The 17,266-nt window shown below is 39.7% G+C and overlaps 1 protein-coding gene across 2 annotated transcripts in view; it reads right to left on the reverse strand.

Annotated features, from left to right (window-relative positions):
- Rhoa (ras homolog family member A) overlaps window positions 1-17,266 on the reverse strand; it is a 49,601-nt gene that overhangs the window by 15,035 nt on the left and 17,300 nt on the right. For both annotated transcript variants that reach the window (XM_026383791.2, XM_077795248.1), the window contains one exon: window positions 1,954-2,111. In XM_026383791.2, the coding sequence (XP_026239576.1) occupies window positions 1,954-2,109 (156 nt within the window). In that variant the 5' untranslated portion in view covers window positions 2,110-2,111. The remainder of the gene's footprint in view (window positions 1-1,953; window positions 2,112-17,266) is intronic.

Consider the following 17,266-nt stretch of genomic DNA (forward strand, 5'->3'; position numbering starts at 1 on the left):
TGCATTTATAGGGGAAAAAAATGCTTTTAGTTTTAAGGGCTATAGTCATTCAGCAGATTTCAATTTTCATCTTGTGTTACATTCATTGACCTTCACTCCATCTCCTTGTCTCATAACCTTTCAACTTAGATTTTTTTTCCCCCTTCCTATTTAGTTCCTTAGCCCAAAACATTTATCTAGTACATTTATTAAACCACAGTGAGAAACAGTAACAATGGATGATAATGACCTTGGTGGTTAAGAATCTTACAGATCACGGAATAAGATAGTTGAGCATCATGGTAGAAGCATATAAGAAACAGAGTTGGGGCCAGGGCAGGACATGCAGTGCTTTCAGTGTGGACCTGATTCCTGATCACCGGCAGCAGAAGTCTTCAAGTCTCCCAAGGTCATTGCTGGAAGCAAACTGGGAAAATGGCACAGTAGAAGTCTGAACAAGTCTGATTTGCTCCTATGGTTCAAACTGCTTCATAGATGGAGTGTTGGGACAAACCACTGTAAAGGGCAGATGCTTGGAAGGAAGTTGGAAACAAAGATCCCTCAAGTGCACTTACATGTGTGTTAAAGCTGTAAGGGATTCACAAATACATGCAGAGCAGTCCTGATTGCTTCAAAGAGTCAGGATGAATCATCAGAATGAACTGAAAACCTGGGAGTCACAATAAACTGAAGTCTATGCCCAGTCTCAGATTAAAACATCATAATCCAGCAGGAAGTGCTTGTTGAATGTGATTATAATTTGGTTTTGCTTGTGCTATTTCTTTAGTTTCTTGGTAACCTCCCCCATCCCATTAATGTAATTATCCATGTTTTTTGGAGTGGAGTGGATTCATCCACTTCTTTAGCTGTATAGGAGGTCAGGTAAATTATTTTGACAATAAGAAGGAGTAGAAGATGAATTCCATAAGACCTATGTCCTACTCTTGTTATAGGGCTTCTAGGTCAGACATGGGGAACACTGGCCTTGTTATCAATGACTGGAAATCAAAACAACTGTAGCAGGCTCTTTTATGTTAAAGTCAAGAAACAAAACAAAAAATGCTGCATGTGGTGGCATACACCTCTAATCCAGCTACTTGGGAGGCTGAGGCAGGAGTGTCACAAGTCTGAGGCTGCTTGGGCAATTTAGCAAGACTGTCTTAAAATATTAAAAAAATTTAAAAAAGCTCTCTCACTGGCAGAGAGCTTGCCTAGTAGGTGTGAGGTCTTGGGTTTAATGCCTAGTACTGTTAAATAAATAAACTTGGATGTTTTTTAAATGTCACAACCCACTGAGAAGCACAATTAATAAGGACCTCTTGAAAAGTAGTAATTTCCTACTTGGACGTGTGTCTATGTGTGTTGCTGGGGACTGAACTGAAATCCTTGTACATACAATACATGCACTCTACCAACTAAGCTATATCCCAAGTCCTCATACTTGGGCATTTGATGAAATACAGACAGAACAAAAACAGTCTATCCATGCAAAAATGCTCATCTGATTATTATCCATTTTGTAACTAAATTTCAAATATAAATAAACTTAAAAAGAAATCATATACTAAGGCTGCCCCAATGTAAAATATACACAAATGTATAAAGTCTGGACAAGAACAGTTTAAAAATGAATGAAGTTGGTAGGGTGTGATGAAGCACACCTGTATTCCTAGTGACCTGGGAGGCTGAGGCAGGAGGATTCCAAGTTTGAGGCAAGCTCTGGCAACTTGGTTAGACCCTGTCTGAAAATAAGAGAGATCAACACTCTAGGTTCAATCCCAAGTATGGCAAAACAAGAAAAAAGTGGACTAAAATGACATGATGAGAATGGATGACATTTTTGTTATATCTTGTATTTTTTTTTTTTTAATATATATCTTGTATCTAAAGACACAAAAAGGTGTAATTCTCTACAGGCTCTTTGAACAGCCTAATATGCAGAATGACATCAGATATTATGGGAAGTGTACTCACCTGCTTTCCATCCACTTCAATATCTGCCACATAGTTCTCAAACACTGTGGGCACATATACTTCTGGGAACTGGTCCTTGCTGAAAACTATGAGCAAGCATGTCTTGCCACATGCTCCATCACCAACAATCACCAATTTCTTCCTGATGGCAGCCATAGCTTAAACACAAAACAAAGGTGTTATTTAGAATACATAAGAAGTTACGGCACACATATTTGTGGCCATGGGGCACAAGCCTCTGCATACACAAAGTTCTAATACAATGTTCCACTTGGCACCAAAAGACTAAACACAAAACAAGGAGGTCTATTCCTTCCACTTCTATCCAACATAATATACAAGGTTCTGGCTAGGACAATTAGGTATGAACATGAAATAAAAGGCAACCAGATTATAAAGGAATAAGTAAAACTAACTGATTCATGCATGGTATGACCTTAGCAGGGTGCAGTGGCACAAACCTGTGATCCCAGAGCTGGGGAGGCTGAGGACCCAAGTAACTCAGTGAGACCCTGTCTCTAAATAAAACAACAAAATAGGGCTGAGGGTGTGGCTCAGTGGTAGAATACCCCTAAATTCAATCCCTGGTACCAAAAATATATATATTATCCTATACATGGAAGTCCTAAGAAATCCATTAAAATTTTTTTAGAATATATAAATTCAGCAACACTATGATACAAGATCAACATAAAAAAATCAGTATTTTTATACTCTAACAATGAACACTCTAACAACGAATAATCTGAAAATGAAATATAAAAAAATTCATTCATAACATCATTCAGAAAGAATAGTAATAAAATTAACTAAAATAGTATAAAACTTAAAGACTCTGAAAAACCACAAAATATTAGTAACTATAGCTAAATAAATGAAAAAAAAAAGTCATGAATTGAAAGACAACACTGTTAAACAGTAATATCTTCCAAGTTAATCCATTGATTCAACATAATCCCTATCAAAACATCAGCTGGCTTCTTTGCAGAAACCGATAAACCAGTCAGAAAATTCACCTGGAAAGTTATGAACCTAGAATAGTCAAATAATCTTGAAAAAGAACAAAGTTGTAGTGTACAACTTTGAGTCTCTTTTCAAAGCTGAGAGAACTCCATAATGTTCCTTAGAACATATCTTCACCATTGAGTGAAGTGGTCAGGGCTAATGCAGAGCAGATTGGTTTGTGCCCAAAGTCAAACAACCATCTGGGTGCAATGGTGCATGCTGTCATCTCAGCTATTTGGGGGGGCTGAGGCAGCAGGATGACAAGTTTGAGGTCAGTCTGGGCAATTTAGCAAGACCATATCAAAATATAAAAATTTTTAAAGGGGATGATGGGAGCTGGGAATGCAGCTCAGTGGTAAAGCACCCAAGGTTTCAATCTCCAGTATGCCACCCCGCCCCCCAGCCCTGATCAACTGGGACATTATAGGATGCAAAATATTAAACAGGAATTTTCTTTTTTTTTTTGAATTTTTTTTTTTTAATATTTATTTTTTAGTTCTCGGCGGACACAACATCTTTTGTTGGTATGTGGTGCTGAGGATCGAACCGGGCCGCACGCATGCCAGGCGAGCGCGCTACCGCTTGAGCCACATCCCAGCCCCTCAGGAATTTTCTGATTCAAGAAAAAGCCATCTGTAATCACAGGAGCTCAGGAGGCTGAGGCAAGAGGATTGCGAGTTCAAAGCCAGCACCAGCAATTTTGCAAGGTCCTAAGCAACTCAGGCGCTGTCACAAAATGAAACATAAACCAGGCATGGCATCACACGTAATCCCATCGGTTCAGGAGGCTGAGACAGGAGGGTCAAGAACTCAGAGCAGGGGCTGGGGTGTGGCTCAGAGGGGCACTGGGTTTGATCCTTTAGCACCACACTCTCACTCAGTGAGACAGGGGTTCTAAATAAAGTACAAAGTAGGGCTGGGGATGTGGCTCAGTGGTTGAGTGCCCTTGAGTTCAATCCCTGGTACCAAAAAAAAAAAAAAAGTAAAATTAAAAAAGGGCTGGGGATGTGGCTCAGTGGTTAGGCACCCCTGGGTTCAAGCGCATGGAGGGAGGGAGGGAGGGAGGGAGGGAGGGAGGGAGGGAGGGAAGGAAGGAAGGAAGGAAAGAAAGAAGAGAAATAATGACCATCTTTAAACAGCATCATTCCTAGAAGGCACTCAATTAAAGAAATAATCTATCTCATTTTTGTTTGTTGTTTTGTGGTGCTGAAGATCAAACCAGGGCCTTGTGCATGCAAGGCAAGCACTCTATCAACTGAGCTATATCCCCAGCCCAGGAAATACTGTATCTCATTCTAATGTAAAAACACAAAAAGTAAAAATGTCAGGAAACAACAAAAGAGGCTCTACCAACCAAACATTCTATAGAGAACATTTGGCCCAGGAGCAATGTAAAAACCATTCAACCATCATTGGTGAAAGACAGAAATTACAAAGTGATTATAGGACAAAATAAAAACCTATGGTTCTAGGATTCTGGGGGATGCTGGTCATATGGTATAAAAGTGGAGCTGTTAACACGAAGTAAAAAATACAAATGTCGAGAAACCAAACTTGCTATTTTTTTTAATATCCTAGGAAAAAAAATTTCACAGAAGTGTCTTTACTACTTTTCACTTTGCTGTAATTTTTTTTTTTGAGAGAGAGAGAGAGAGAGAGAATTTTAATATTTATTTTTTAGTTTTTCGGCAGACACAACATCGTTGTTTGTATGTGGTGCCGAGGATCAAACCCAAGCCGCACGCATGCCAGGGGAGCGCACTATCGCTTGAGCCACTTCCCCAGCCCCTCTTTGCTATAATTCTAATACAGTAGGTATACCAGATGATGCCAACTTAAGAAAGAAAACTACGTTGGGCAAGATGGCGCACACCTTTAATCCCAGCAGCTCAGGAGGCTAAGAAAGGAGGATCACAAATTTATAGCCAGCTTCATCAAGGGGTAAGGCACTAAGCAACTCAGTGAAGAACCTGTCTCTAAATAAAATACAAAACAGGGCTGGGGATGTGGCTCAGTGGCCAAGTGCCCTAGGTTTAATCCCCAGTACCAAAAAGAAAAGAAAGGGAAACTACATTGGGTCCTCTCTGACAGATGTGTCATTTTGTAGACTAGGTTCTGTCTCAGACATAATTCTTCAGTGCTCTGACAGATTTACTTTTCTAGGAAGTCAATTATAACTTATCTACTTGAGTTACTTATAAAAGTAAGCAAATGACTATATATTCTGTAATAGTTCTTAATTACTTTATGTTCAAAACTTTTAAATAGCTGGGAGCAGTGGTTAATTTCCTGTGATCCCAGTGGGCTGGAAGGCTAAGACAAGAGGATCTCAAGTTCGAAGACAGCCTTAGCAATTTAGCAAGGCCCTAAGCAACTTGGTGAGATCCTGTCTTAAAATACAAATAAAATACCAAAAAAAATGGGGGGGTGGCAGTGGCTGGGGATGTAGTTCAGTGGTAAAGCACCTCTGGGTTCAAGCCCCAGTATCAAAAAAAAAAAAAAAAAACCACTTTTTTTTTTTATTGTAGTGCTGTATGCCTGTATTTTCAACAACTGAGGGGGCTACAGCAGGAGGATTGCCAAATGAGTTGAGGCACTTGAGCAGATTATATTAAGTGGTTTCTGTTTACAAAGGAAACAAGATCACCCAGGTGAACCTGAGCATGGGGGCATACACCAGAAGCTGAGGTAGGAATATTGTAAGTGCAAAGCCAATCAGGGCAATTTAGTGAGACCCTGTCCCAGGATTTAAAGAGGGCTGAGAATGTAGTTCACTGGTAGAGCACTTCAGCATGAGAAAACAAAATACTGCCATACATTTCCCACTCAAGTGCAAAATAATTTTTAAATGAGTGTCTAAGAAAAGTAAGGGCTATGTGCAGTGGCCCAAGTAATTTCCATAAATCCTAATTAACAGGAGCAACCAGCTCACTGACTCTCATGGGCCCATATCCTACCCCTCCTTACATAGCATTCTCTATTAAAAGGGTTATGAAGACTAAAGCAAGCATTTCTCCTGGGGTCTGGCATCACAGAAGTCAATCAATAAATGATAGTTATCACTAACTACACATTCTCTCCTATCTAGGCCCACCCAACATCAGGTCCTCCAATACTTTATTGTTTTCTCACCTATGGCCACCTACCCCATCCCCAATCTCTTCCTCTCTACTGTTTCCCTGTACTTAGTTTATAATAATGTGCAGGGCACTCTTGCACATGCATACTGAGGTATTCCCCTAGCTTCTGCTCCTATTTTAAAACTACATTCATGCTTTTTTTTAGTTACCTTGCTCTTTATGACTTGTTTCAAAGAAAAGATATATACTCGCTTCGCTTAAATTCTTCAAATCTGCCTTCTGTCTAAACTTCTATTAACACTTAAAAAGTTATCAAATGACCTACCATTAAAAATCCCCCCCCCCCCCGAGGATTTAACTCAGGGGTACTTTACCACTACCACTGAGCCACATCCCCAGCCCTATTTATTTATTTATGAGATAGATAGGGACTCATTAAGTTTCAGAGGCTGGGTATGAACTTGTGATCTTCCTGCCTCTGAGCTGCTGGGATTACAGGCATGCCCCACCAGGCCTGGCCTGATTTTTTTTTTTCTTATTGCTACAACTTAACTCCCTATCCTTGCTCCTCCACATCTAATCATTCCTCCCGTGATTGTTTCCTTTACTTCTCTACCTCTGGAGATTTCACATATCACTTCTGTGCACATGACTCCCAAACCTACATCACTGTGGCTCTGTTCCCAAACTCCTATCATACCTCAATGTTGTGCTCCATTGGTGGTACCTCAGACATCAACATCTCTAAGACATCATTTCAACTCTAACTAAAACTTTTTTCAATGCCTCCAATATTGGTGATAAAAACAGGTTGCTAATCCTAGCCTACACAACTCACTCATGTAGAAACCCTGGTGTTAAATGATTTTCTTGCTTCTTCTGTTCTCCATTTCAGGTTCTGAAAAATTCTTTGTCACTACCCTCTTTTCATCCCCATAATCATCAGTCCAATTCAAGTTCTCAGTACTGCTTATACAGACAAAAACAAAAGTCCAACTGATCTCATCTCTTTTCTCCTACGTGCTGAAGATAAATTCCTGATTTCCATGGCTGGGCTACAGCCCATCACACTGATTCTCAATGCCAAAATCAGGTCCTCACACTTCAACCCGGCCTTTGGGGTCTTCTAAAACTGTAACAGCCGAATATTTTCTTTTCCCATCTCCCTATTAAATACTTATCACACACCTAGTTCCATTAACCGGTGTTGTATATATCTTCTACCTCAGCTCAAAGCAATGCCTTCTCTGAAAATCTTTTCCCTTTCTTCAGTGGGGGAGGGGAAAAAAAAAACCACCTGTCCATCTCAGGTGTTACCTTTTGTTCTAAAGCCCAATTCTGTCCTAAATCATCTACCCCTTCAAATCAGGTGTTGCCTCCAAACAAAATCTTGGATTTCTATTGATGCTTATATTATACAAGTACTCTCCCTTGCCCTCTTATTTCTGTGTGTGGGGATACTGAGCATTGAATCCAGGTCACTGTGGCACTAAGCTACATTCCCAGAACCCTTCTTATTTATTTAAATTTTTGAAGCATGGTCTCACTATTGCCCAAGCTAGTCTCAAACTTGCCATCTTCCTGCCACAGTCTCCAAAGTATCTGGATTTACCAACATGCACTACCATGCCCAGCTATAGAACTACTTTTTATTAGGGGTCCTACCCTAAATGAAAATGGTAGGAGTTATATACCTGACTCATATCCATTCCTGTAATGTAAGTTCTCTTAGGGCAAAGACCACTTTGGCTCAGTCTATTCAACCCCAAACTTTTTGTTCTGGCTGCATTTAAAGTGGTAAGGACATGCTGAATAGGACCCACATTTAGAGGAACAAAAGCCCAAGAAAGAAGCATGTTTCCCAAGAACACTGATAAAATATCTTTCTCCCTGATATACTCTGATTAGTCTTTTCTCTCTCTCTCTCTCTCTCTCTCTCTCTCTCTCTCTCTCTCTCTCTCTCTCTCTCTCTCTTTCTTTCTTTCTTTTTTGGTGGTGCTGGGAATTGAACCCAGGGCCTTGTACATGTTATTATTTAACTCATGATAGGGTTACATCCCAATAAACACATCATAAGTTGAAAATACTGTAAGCTGAAAAAGCATTTCATATACCTGACCTACTGAACATCATATGTTAGCAACACAGTACACTATAAAGTATTTGGTTGTTTATACTGGTGATCACATGGCCAACTAGGAGGGGCAGCTTACTGCCTAGCATCATAGAACAGTATCACATTGCATACCATTAATCTTGGAAAATATCAAAATTCTAAGTACAGTTACTACTTGAAAGCATATCACTTTTGTAACCTCCTAAAGTAAAAACTAAATTGAAACCATCATTAAGTCAGGGATCATCTGTATATACTCCCTACCATTACTATATTGTAGCTGAGTCATAACATGAAAATATCACCATCAAATGTTGCCAGAAAGCCAGGTAGGACCAGAGCAACAATGCTGGCTCTTACTGCTTATGGTTCAGAGCAGGACAGTATATACTATGTCAGAGCCAGCCTTCCCCTTTGATTTATAAAGTCAAAATTGAGTTCCCTGGGGCTGGGGCTTAGCAGTAAAGTGCTTGCCTAGTACGTGCGAGGTCCTAGGTTCAATCCTCAGCACCACATAAAAAATAAAGGTATTGTGTCCAACTGCAACTAAAAAATAAATATGAAAAAAAAAATTGGGGCTGGGGTTGTGGCACAGCAGTAGAGCGCTCGCCTAGCATGTGGAGACCCTGGGTTCCATCCTTAGCATCACATACAAAAATAAACAAGTGAAATTAAGGTGTTGTGTCCAACTAAAAAATAAAAAAATAAAAAAAATTGAGTTCCCTGGAACATAGGACATGCAGTATCAGAAGCTGCTACAACTTCTCATAGCCAAACACATTGAAAAATGAATAAGGTGGAGCTGGGGATATAGCTCAGTAGTAAAGTGCTTACCTCATATGTTTTTTTTTTTTTTAATTTTTTTTTTTTAATATTTATTTTTTAGTTCTCGGCGGACACAACATCTTTGTTGGTATGTGGTGCTGAGGATCGAACCCGGGCCGCATGCATGCCAGGCAAGCGAGCTACCGCTTGAGCCACATCCCCAGCCCCTACCTCGTATGTTTGAGGCCCTGGGTTCGATCCCAGCAGTGATGAGGGCTGAGGTGTGGGGGTTTGTGTGGATAAGATGGCCCGGACTTTGATGTGGAGCCTGCTTTGGCTCTCATGACTTGTTTTATTTATTTTATTTATTTATTTATTTATTTTTTTAAAAAGACAATTGATAGAATATTCCATCCAATAAAGCAAGGGGTAGGGTTTTTTTTTTTTTTTTAATATTTTATTTCTTAGTTCTCGGCAGACACAACATCTTGTTGGTATGTGGTGCTAAGGATCGAACCCGGGCCGCACGCATGCCAGGCGAGCGTGCTACCGCCTGAGCCACATCCCCAGCCTCATGCCTTGTTTTAATAACAGAACCTGGTGTAGTGGTGCACTCCTGTTATCCCAGCTACTCACAAGGCTGGGCAGGAAGATCATAAAGTTCAAGGCCAGCCTTGGCAACCTAGCATAATAATGATGATGATGATGAGGATGGGGATGGCTTAGAAGTCAAGTGCCACTGAGTTCAATTCCCTTCACACCACACCCTTCACACAAACAGAGGTAATATTCCACCAATCAACAAGTAGTCCCATCACTCCCCAAATTACTAATGACCCACCCTATATATATACACACACACATACACACACGAAGAATAAAACTCTGTAAGGCCTTGCAACTATAATCTAGAATGCTTGATATTTTAAGCTACAGCAATAAGGTGGTTGGCATTCAATAAGGTGGTTGGTCTACTTGTGGAAGGTGTTTTTTTTTTTTTTTTTGAGGGGGAGGAGGGTAGGGTGGGGGTACTGGGGATTGAACTTTAGGGGTACTTGACCCCTGAGCTACATCCCCATCCCTATTTTTTATTTTTAATATTAAATTTTTAAGTTATAAGTTGACACAATATCTTTAATTTGCGATCCTTCTGCCTCAGCCTCCTGAGCTGCTGGGATTACAAGCATGCATCACCATGCCCCAGCCTTGTTCCAGTATTTTAAAAAAAGAAAAACAAAATCCATCTAAGGGTGTCTATTAAAAAGTAAAACACAACTTTGTTTGTCTAATTGAAAACGTACCACAGACTGGCTCTAAGATGGTACTCTTAGGTGGAAGTAATTCAGGGAGATGGGACTAAACCTGTTGCTGAAGACCACAGAACCGACACAAACAGCAAAAGGTTACCCTTCTAGAAACCATTTTCTTCTTTCCACAAGAAGATAAAATGGATCTGAACATAATGCTCTCCCAAAACCATAGCAGAGGAGTTAGGTAAATACCTTGCCAGCCACTGTGGCTCAGGAGGCTGAGGCAGAAGGATCAGCTTAGCAACAGCCAGGCAATAAGCAACTTAATAAAACCCGTCTCTAAATAAATTTACAAAAAAGAGGTGGAGATGTGGCTCAGTGGTTAAGTACTCCTGAGTTCTATCCCTGGTACCCAAAAAAAGAATGCCTTTTTATTGTGATGTGCAAACTTTGGTTTATACAGTCATAATTACTCATTGCAACACCCCATTTCAGGGTCTCCTCTGCTGGTATTGATGATGAAGCACTTTCCAAGACACATATGTCACCAACTCCATCAGAACTATCTCCAACTCCAGATGAAGAAGTATGGACTTTGAAGGGTAAACGCAGCAGCCACATGATACCATTTAGTGATAAGCTGATAATGATGCCTACCATCATCACTAGTGGCTTTAAACCCTACTTCTTTTAAAAAATATTTTTAGACGTTGATGGGCCTTTATTTTGTTCATTTATTTATATGCAGTGCTGAGAATTGAACCCAGGCCTCACACATGCTAGGCAAACACTCTACCACTGAGCCACAACCCCAGCTTCTTAACCCTACCTACATAGGGCTGGGGCTATATAGTTCAGTACTAAAGTGCTTGCCCAATTTATTCAAGGCCCAAGATTCAAACCCCAGGACTGAAACAAGACCCTGTCTCAAAAAACAAACAGCTAGGTGCAATGGTACATGCCTGTAACCCCAATGACTCGGGAGGTTGAGGCTCTAAGCAATTTAACAAAATGCTGTCCCAGAATAAAAAGATAAAAAGGGCTGGGGATGTAGCTCAGTGGTAAAAACAAACAGGTCTGGGGCTATAGCTCAGTGGCAGAGAACTTGGCTAGCACATGGGAGGCACTGGGTTTGATCCTTAGCACCACATAAAAATAAGTAAATAAAATAAAGGTATTGTGTCCATCCACTAAAAAAAAAGAAAAAAAAAATTAAAAACCAAACCAAAGAAACTAGCTGGTGAAATAGCTCAGTGGTAGCATAAATGTCTAGTATGTGTAAGATTTTGGGTTTGATCCCCTAGCACTGCTAAAAAATCCACAAAAACAAAAAATACCACACAAAATAAAAACCCACAAATAGAACACACAATTCAATTACATTCATGTTGTACAGTCATCACCACTATTTCTAAAACCTTTCCATTACCCCAAAGGGAAATGTAGGCCATTAAACAGTAACTCTTCATCCTCCCCTCCCTTCCCTCTCAATTAATATTATTTAATCTAAAGTCTCTGAACAGTTCACATAACTGAAATCGCACAACATTTTGTCTTTTCTTTTTTTTCCTGGCTTGTTTTAACTCAGCAAAATGTTTTTGTTTATTGTGTAGTGTGATACAAGAGCTTTAGTACTTTTTATGGCCAAACAATATTCCACTGAGTGGATGAACCACATTTTGTTTATCCACTCATCTGCCAATGGACACTTGGGTGTTTCTACCCCCTCCCACCTACTTATTGTAATAATTCTGCAATGAAATCTTGGGATACAAGTACTTGTTTGAGTCTCTGCTTATAAGTCCTTTGAGAACTCTGGAAAGATTTCCTATAGCAGTTGAATCACAGCACATTTCCATCAGCAATGTACAAAGGTTCCAATTACCCATCCTTACTAATGTTTATTTTCTATTCTTTTAAAATCCATACAAAGGGATGGAAATTGCTATCTTGCATTCTTTTGATCTGCATTTTCCTAATGACTAAAGATGTTTAGTCGGGCTGGGGCTCAGAGGTACAGCGCTTGCCTAGCATGTGTGAGGCACTGGGTTTCATCTCAGCATCACATAAAGTAAAATAAAAACATTGTGTCCACCTATAACTAAAAATTAAAAAAAAAAAAGATGTTTAGCATCTTTTCATGTGCCACTGGTTATTTGTATATATGTCCTTTGGAGTAATGTCTATTCAAATTCATTGCCCATTTTTTTGTTTTGTTTAATATTTATTTTTAGTTTTTGGCGGACACAACATCTTTGTTTGTATGTGGTGCTGAGGATTGAACCCGGGCCGCGCATGCCAGGCGAGCTCGATACCACTTGAGCCACATTCCCAGCCCCAATAGTGTGCTTTGTGATGAAGTCCAATTTATCTATTTTTCTTTAGCTATTGATGGTTTTTGATGTCCTAAGAAACAACTGACAAATCCAAGGTGATGAGAAACCTATGCTTTTTTCAAAGAGTTGTATAGTTGTATAGTAAAGTTCTACAAAAAAAGCAGCTGATAGGGATTACAATGAATGCAGAGATGAAATTAGGGGAGTACCACTGTCTTCACAATATTAAGTTGACTCATTAACATGGATGTCTTCCCATTTATTTAGGTCATTAATTTTTGTAACTTTCCACCCCTCCCCTTTCCTTTTTCTCCTTATTTATACTTAGTACCATAAGTATTTAATTCAGGTGGAGAAGACTTTTCTCCCACTACTTTGTAGAAGATAAAAAGGAAAATGCCAGAAACAGTAACATTTCAAGCTGTTACAAACTTTCTACTTTATTTTAACATACTTTCCTCCTAACAGCTCTATGAGACAGGCATTAATACATGTTTACAGATGAGGCCCACTGTCACAGAAATGAGTCCTGAACTAAATAATCTATTCTAGAATCCATATTGTTTTGTTTTTTATCAGGCTCAGAGGCAAACCTAAGTCCACATTCTTTTTTTTTTTTTTTTTAACTGTCATGGATCTTTATTTTTTCTTTCTTTCTTTCTATCTATCTATATTCGGTGCTGAGAATCAAATCCAATGTCTCACACATGCTAGGCAAGTGCTCCACTACTGAACTACAACCCCAGACCCTGAGCCCACATTCTTTTTTTTTTAAGTTGTTGATGGACCTTTTATTTACTTATATGCAGTACTAATAGTCAAACTCAGTGCCTCATGAAAGTTAGGCAAGCACTCCACCACTGAGCCACAACCCCAGCCCTGAGTTCACATTCTTAAACATTCCACTGTTTGCTTTCCCCCTCATGACAAGAAGTAGTCCTGCTGCTTTAGTATACTTTTCTCCTTTGTCTACCCAGCAGACTGGTGACACTTAAAAAAAAATTAATAACTCATGGTAAGTGATTACTCTGAATATTTCTCCCAAGGTTCATGATTTGAGTTTTCGACGCATTTGGTCAAAAGCCTTATGTTAAGAAACTTCTAATCTCATCTTTGTCTAATACTCAATGCAACAATATGGGTTTTGTTTTAGTTTGTTTTGTTATGATTCAATCCAGTACCTCATGCATACTACTCAAAGTCTTCTACCATTGAGCTATAGTCCTAGATCAAACAATGTGGGTTTAAAAAACTTTTTCCTGGGGTAGGGGCACACAGCTGTAATACTAGCTACTCATGAGGCTGAGGCAGGAAGATCACAAATTATAGGACAGCCTCAGAAACTTAGCAAGAGGTTGTCTCAAAATAAAAAGTGTGCTGGGGATGTAGCTTAGTGGCAGAGTGCTCTTGGGTTAAAATCCCCAGCAACACACACACACACACACACACACACACACACAAAAGTTGTATTTGTTTTCTGCCCTTTTACAATGTTTTGGCATGCATTTCTTTAGGATTTCATTTACATATCAGAGAAGAGAAAATGTCGAATATGTGTGAGTTGCTCTGAAGTCATCAACTCTTGGTGCTAGTGTGTCTTAAGTCTGTTTTCCCTTACTGGGGAACAGATGATGTCAATCAAGGGCTGTGGCTTTCTAAGCTTCAGGAAGCTCTGCTGTAGGAAGATTGCTAAATGGTGAGCAGCTCTTTTCACACTTCTTTTTACAAGTCTAATTGATCCCCAGTGATGACTACAGACCATTTGCACTCCTGCCCACTTTGCTTATCTGGCTGCACAGTGAGGGAGTGGTCTGTCCATCAGATGTTCCTCAGATATTAAGAGTGGCTAAGCCACAACCACATGTTAACATGTAGTCATTTCACGAAGCAGTCTTTGGTAATTTCCTCATGTTTGTGTGACTATGATGTTGACTAGCATCTGTCTGAACAGCTTCCTAAAGGCCTTCTGGAGCTAGTCACTAAAGTTCTTCATTTGGCCTAGTCTGTTATACTACCTTCTACAGTCTTTCTAGATTAAGACTGGAAATTAAAAATAACTGCTCACTTGACCAAAAGCAGATTATTTTAAGGCACTAATGATTAATCTGACATATTTTTAACCCTCTAGTTATTAGTTTTCAATTAACAAACCAATCCTATTTAAGCAAACATTCAGTTAGCCATGAGGAATAGCCATATAATGGAATATTATGGCCTTGAACCTTATGATCCTCCTGCTTCAGCCTCATAGGTCATAGAAAACATAGGTTGGGAAAAGATTCATTTTAGAAAAACACCACTGTATTTAAGTAGCCTTAATTCTGTTCTAATTCATGGGAAGAATATTTGTAATATTCAGTACATATCTGTTAATAACAAGTTATTTTTGACTCTCCATAATCTCTTCATCATGGTAGAAAACTGCTCTCTAGAATATTCTAAAGGTACTAGTCTTTTTAAGGCTTTTTGTGTCATATCTGGAGTGCCAAGATGTTCATCCCACTGCCCCCCCCTGCCTTTATATATATATGAAGGTAGGGACTACAGAGCTTTCTATACAGTGGGTTGTACTTGCAGATTTTATTAGAAAAGAAGTAACTTCCTGCTTCAATAATTAGACCTAAGGCCTATTCAGAAACGAAAGAAAGTACTGCTGAGCCACAACCCCAGCCCAACATTGACTCTTTATACTAAAATTTACAGATAATAGTATCCAACAAGGCGTGCATGGTGGCGCATGCCTGTAATCCCAGCAGGTCTGGAGGCTAAGGTAGGAGGATCTTGAGTTCAAAGCCAGCCTCAGAAACTTAGCAAGGCCTTAAGCAACTCAGCAAGACCCTGCCTCTAATTAAAATAGAAAATAGGGTACAGTGGTCAAGTGTCCCTGAGTTCAAACACCATTATTTGCTAAACTAGTAAAAGTTTCATTTTAGGAAAAAACTATTTTGTTTAGGCCAGGACAAATTCTAGACAGTTGAAATTTCAAAGAGACGGTCGCCATTTTTCCAAAGGAAGGCCAAGTGTTACATCCTCCCCACAATCCCAGTAAAATAAATTCTTCATCCATGAATTACTATGGTACTTGGACTACTCAGTGCCGTTTCTCAAATTACTATGCAAGCTTGAATCACCCGATGCTCTCTATTCTGTTAAGAAAAGACTCTTGGAGCTGGGGATGTGGCTCAAGCGGTAGCGCGCTCGCCTGGCAGGTGTGCGGCCCAGGTTCAATCCTCAACACCACATACAAACAAAAGATGTTGTGTCCGCCAAAAACTAAAAAATACATAAATATTAAAAAAAAAAAAAAAAGCAAGAAAAGACTCTTGAACCTGGTACTCAGGTTCAAAGCAACTGTGAAACTTCAGGCAAATTACGTAATTAGGTTTCCCAAAGTACATATCCCATCCATAGCTCATCTTATCCTCTTCCTTCCTGTAAGAAATGTTTAGCTACAGAAATACAGACCCACAATTCATCTAAAAGCCTTGGAGCCAGGTTTGGTGGTACCTGCCCATAAATCAAGCAACACAGGTGACTCGGGCAGGAGTATCCAAAGTTCAAAGTCAACCTGGGCAACTTGGTAAGACCCTGTCTTAAATTTTAAAGGGGGGGAGTAGATATAGCTCAATGGTAGACTGTCCCCAAGTACAGTCCTCAGTATCTCCTCCCCACCATCACTACCACACACCCCTCCAAAAAACAAATTTTGGAACCAGATGTTTCTAAATTGTCTTTTTCAGATTTTAAAAAGGTAACATTCAACAAATGCTAAATATTCATAACATACCCAGTGGATTAATAGTTCTTCAGTAAAATAAATGAAATACTAAATAGGACATCAGTTCATATCAGGTTTTGCCATCAAATTGAGTGTTTGTTTTTCAGAATTCTGAATTGTAATTATGAATATCTTTAACGCAAATGACAACATTTTAAAACACACACACATCTCTTAATACTTTTTTTTTGGGGGGGGGGTGGCTGAGGATTGAACTCAGACTGCTCAACCACTGAGCCACATCCCCAGCCCCCTTTTTTTTTTCCTTTGAGAGAGAGGGAGAGAATTTTTTAATATTTATTTTCCAGTTTTCGGCAGACACAACATTATTATTTGATTGTGGTGCTCAGGATCGAACCCAAGGCCGTGCACATGCCAGGCGAGCGCGCTACTGCTTGAGCCACATCCCCAGCACCCACAGCCCGAAACAGGTTCTTACTGAGTTGCTAAGTGCTTCACTAAGTTGCTGAGACTGGCTTTGTCTCGATGTTCCTGCTTCAGCCTCCGAAGCCACTGGGATTACAGGTGTATGTCACTGCACCTGGCAATACTTTACTTTTTTGCAGTGCTGAGGAATGAACTTGAGGCCTCACATATGCCAGGGAAGTGCTCTACTTACACCTCTAGCCTTTCGATACATTTAAAATACTTGGGCTGGGGATGTGGCTCAAGCAGTAGCACGCTCGCCTGGCATGCGTGCGGCCAGGGTTCGATCCTCAGCACCACATACAAAGATGTTGTGTCCGCCAAAAAACTAAAAAATAAATATTGAAAAAAAAAAATTAAAATACTTTTGCCAGTGCCCTCAAGTCCGATTTTTCTGGGGCTGGGGTTGTGGCTCAGTGGCAATAGCATGTGCGAGGCACTAGGTTTAATTCTCAGCACCATATAAAAATAAAAATAAATTTAAAAATAAATAAACAAGTCCAATTTTTCCATTACTAATGTTTTTAGATAAGTGGGATGAGCCCTTTCTCATGGGG

Source organism: Urocitellus parryii, chromosome 2, assembly GCF_045843805.1.
Source record: "Urocitellus parryii isolate mUroPar1 chromosome 2, mUroPar1.hap1, whole genome shotgun sequence".
NCBI lineage: Eukaryota > Metazoa > Chordata > Mammalia > Rodentia > Sciuridae > Urocitellus > Urocitellus parryii.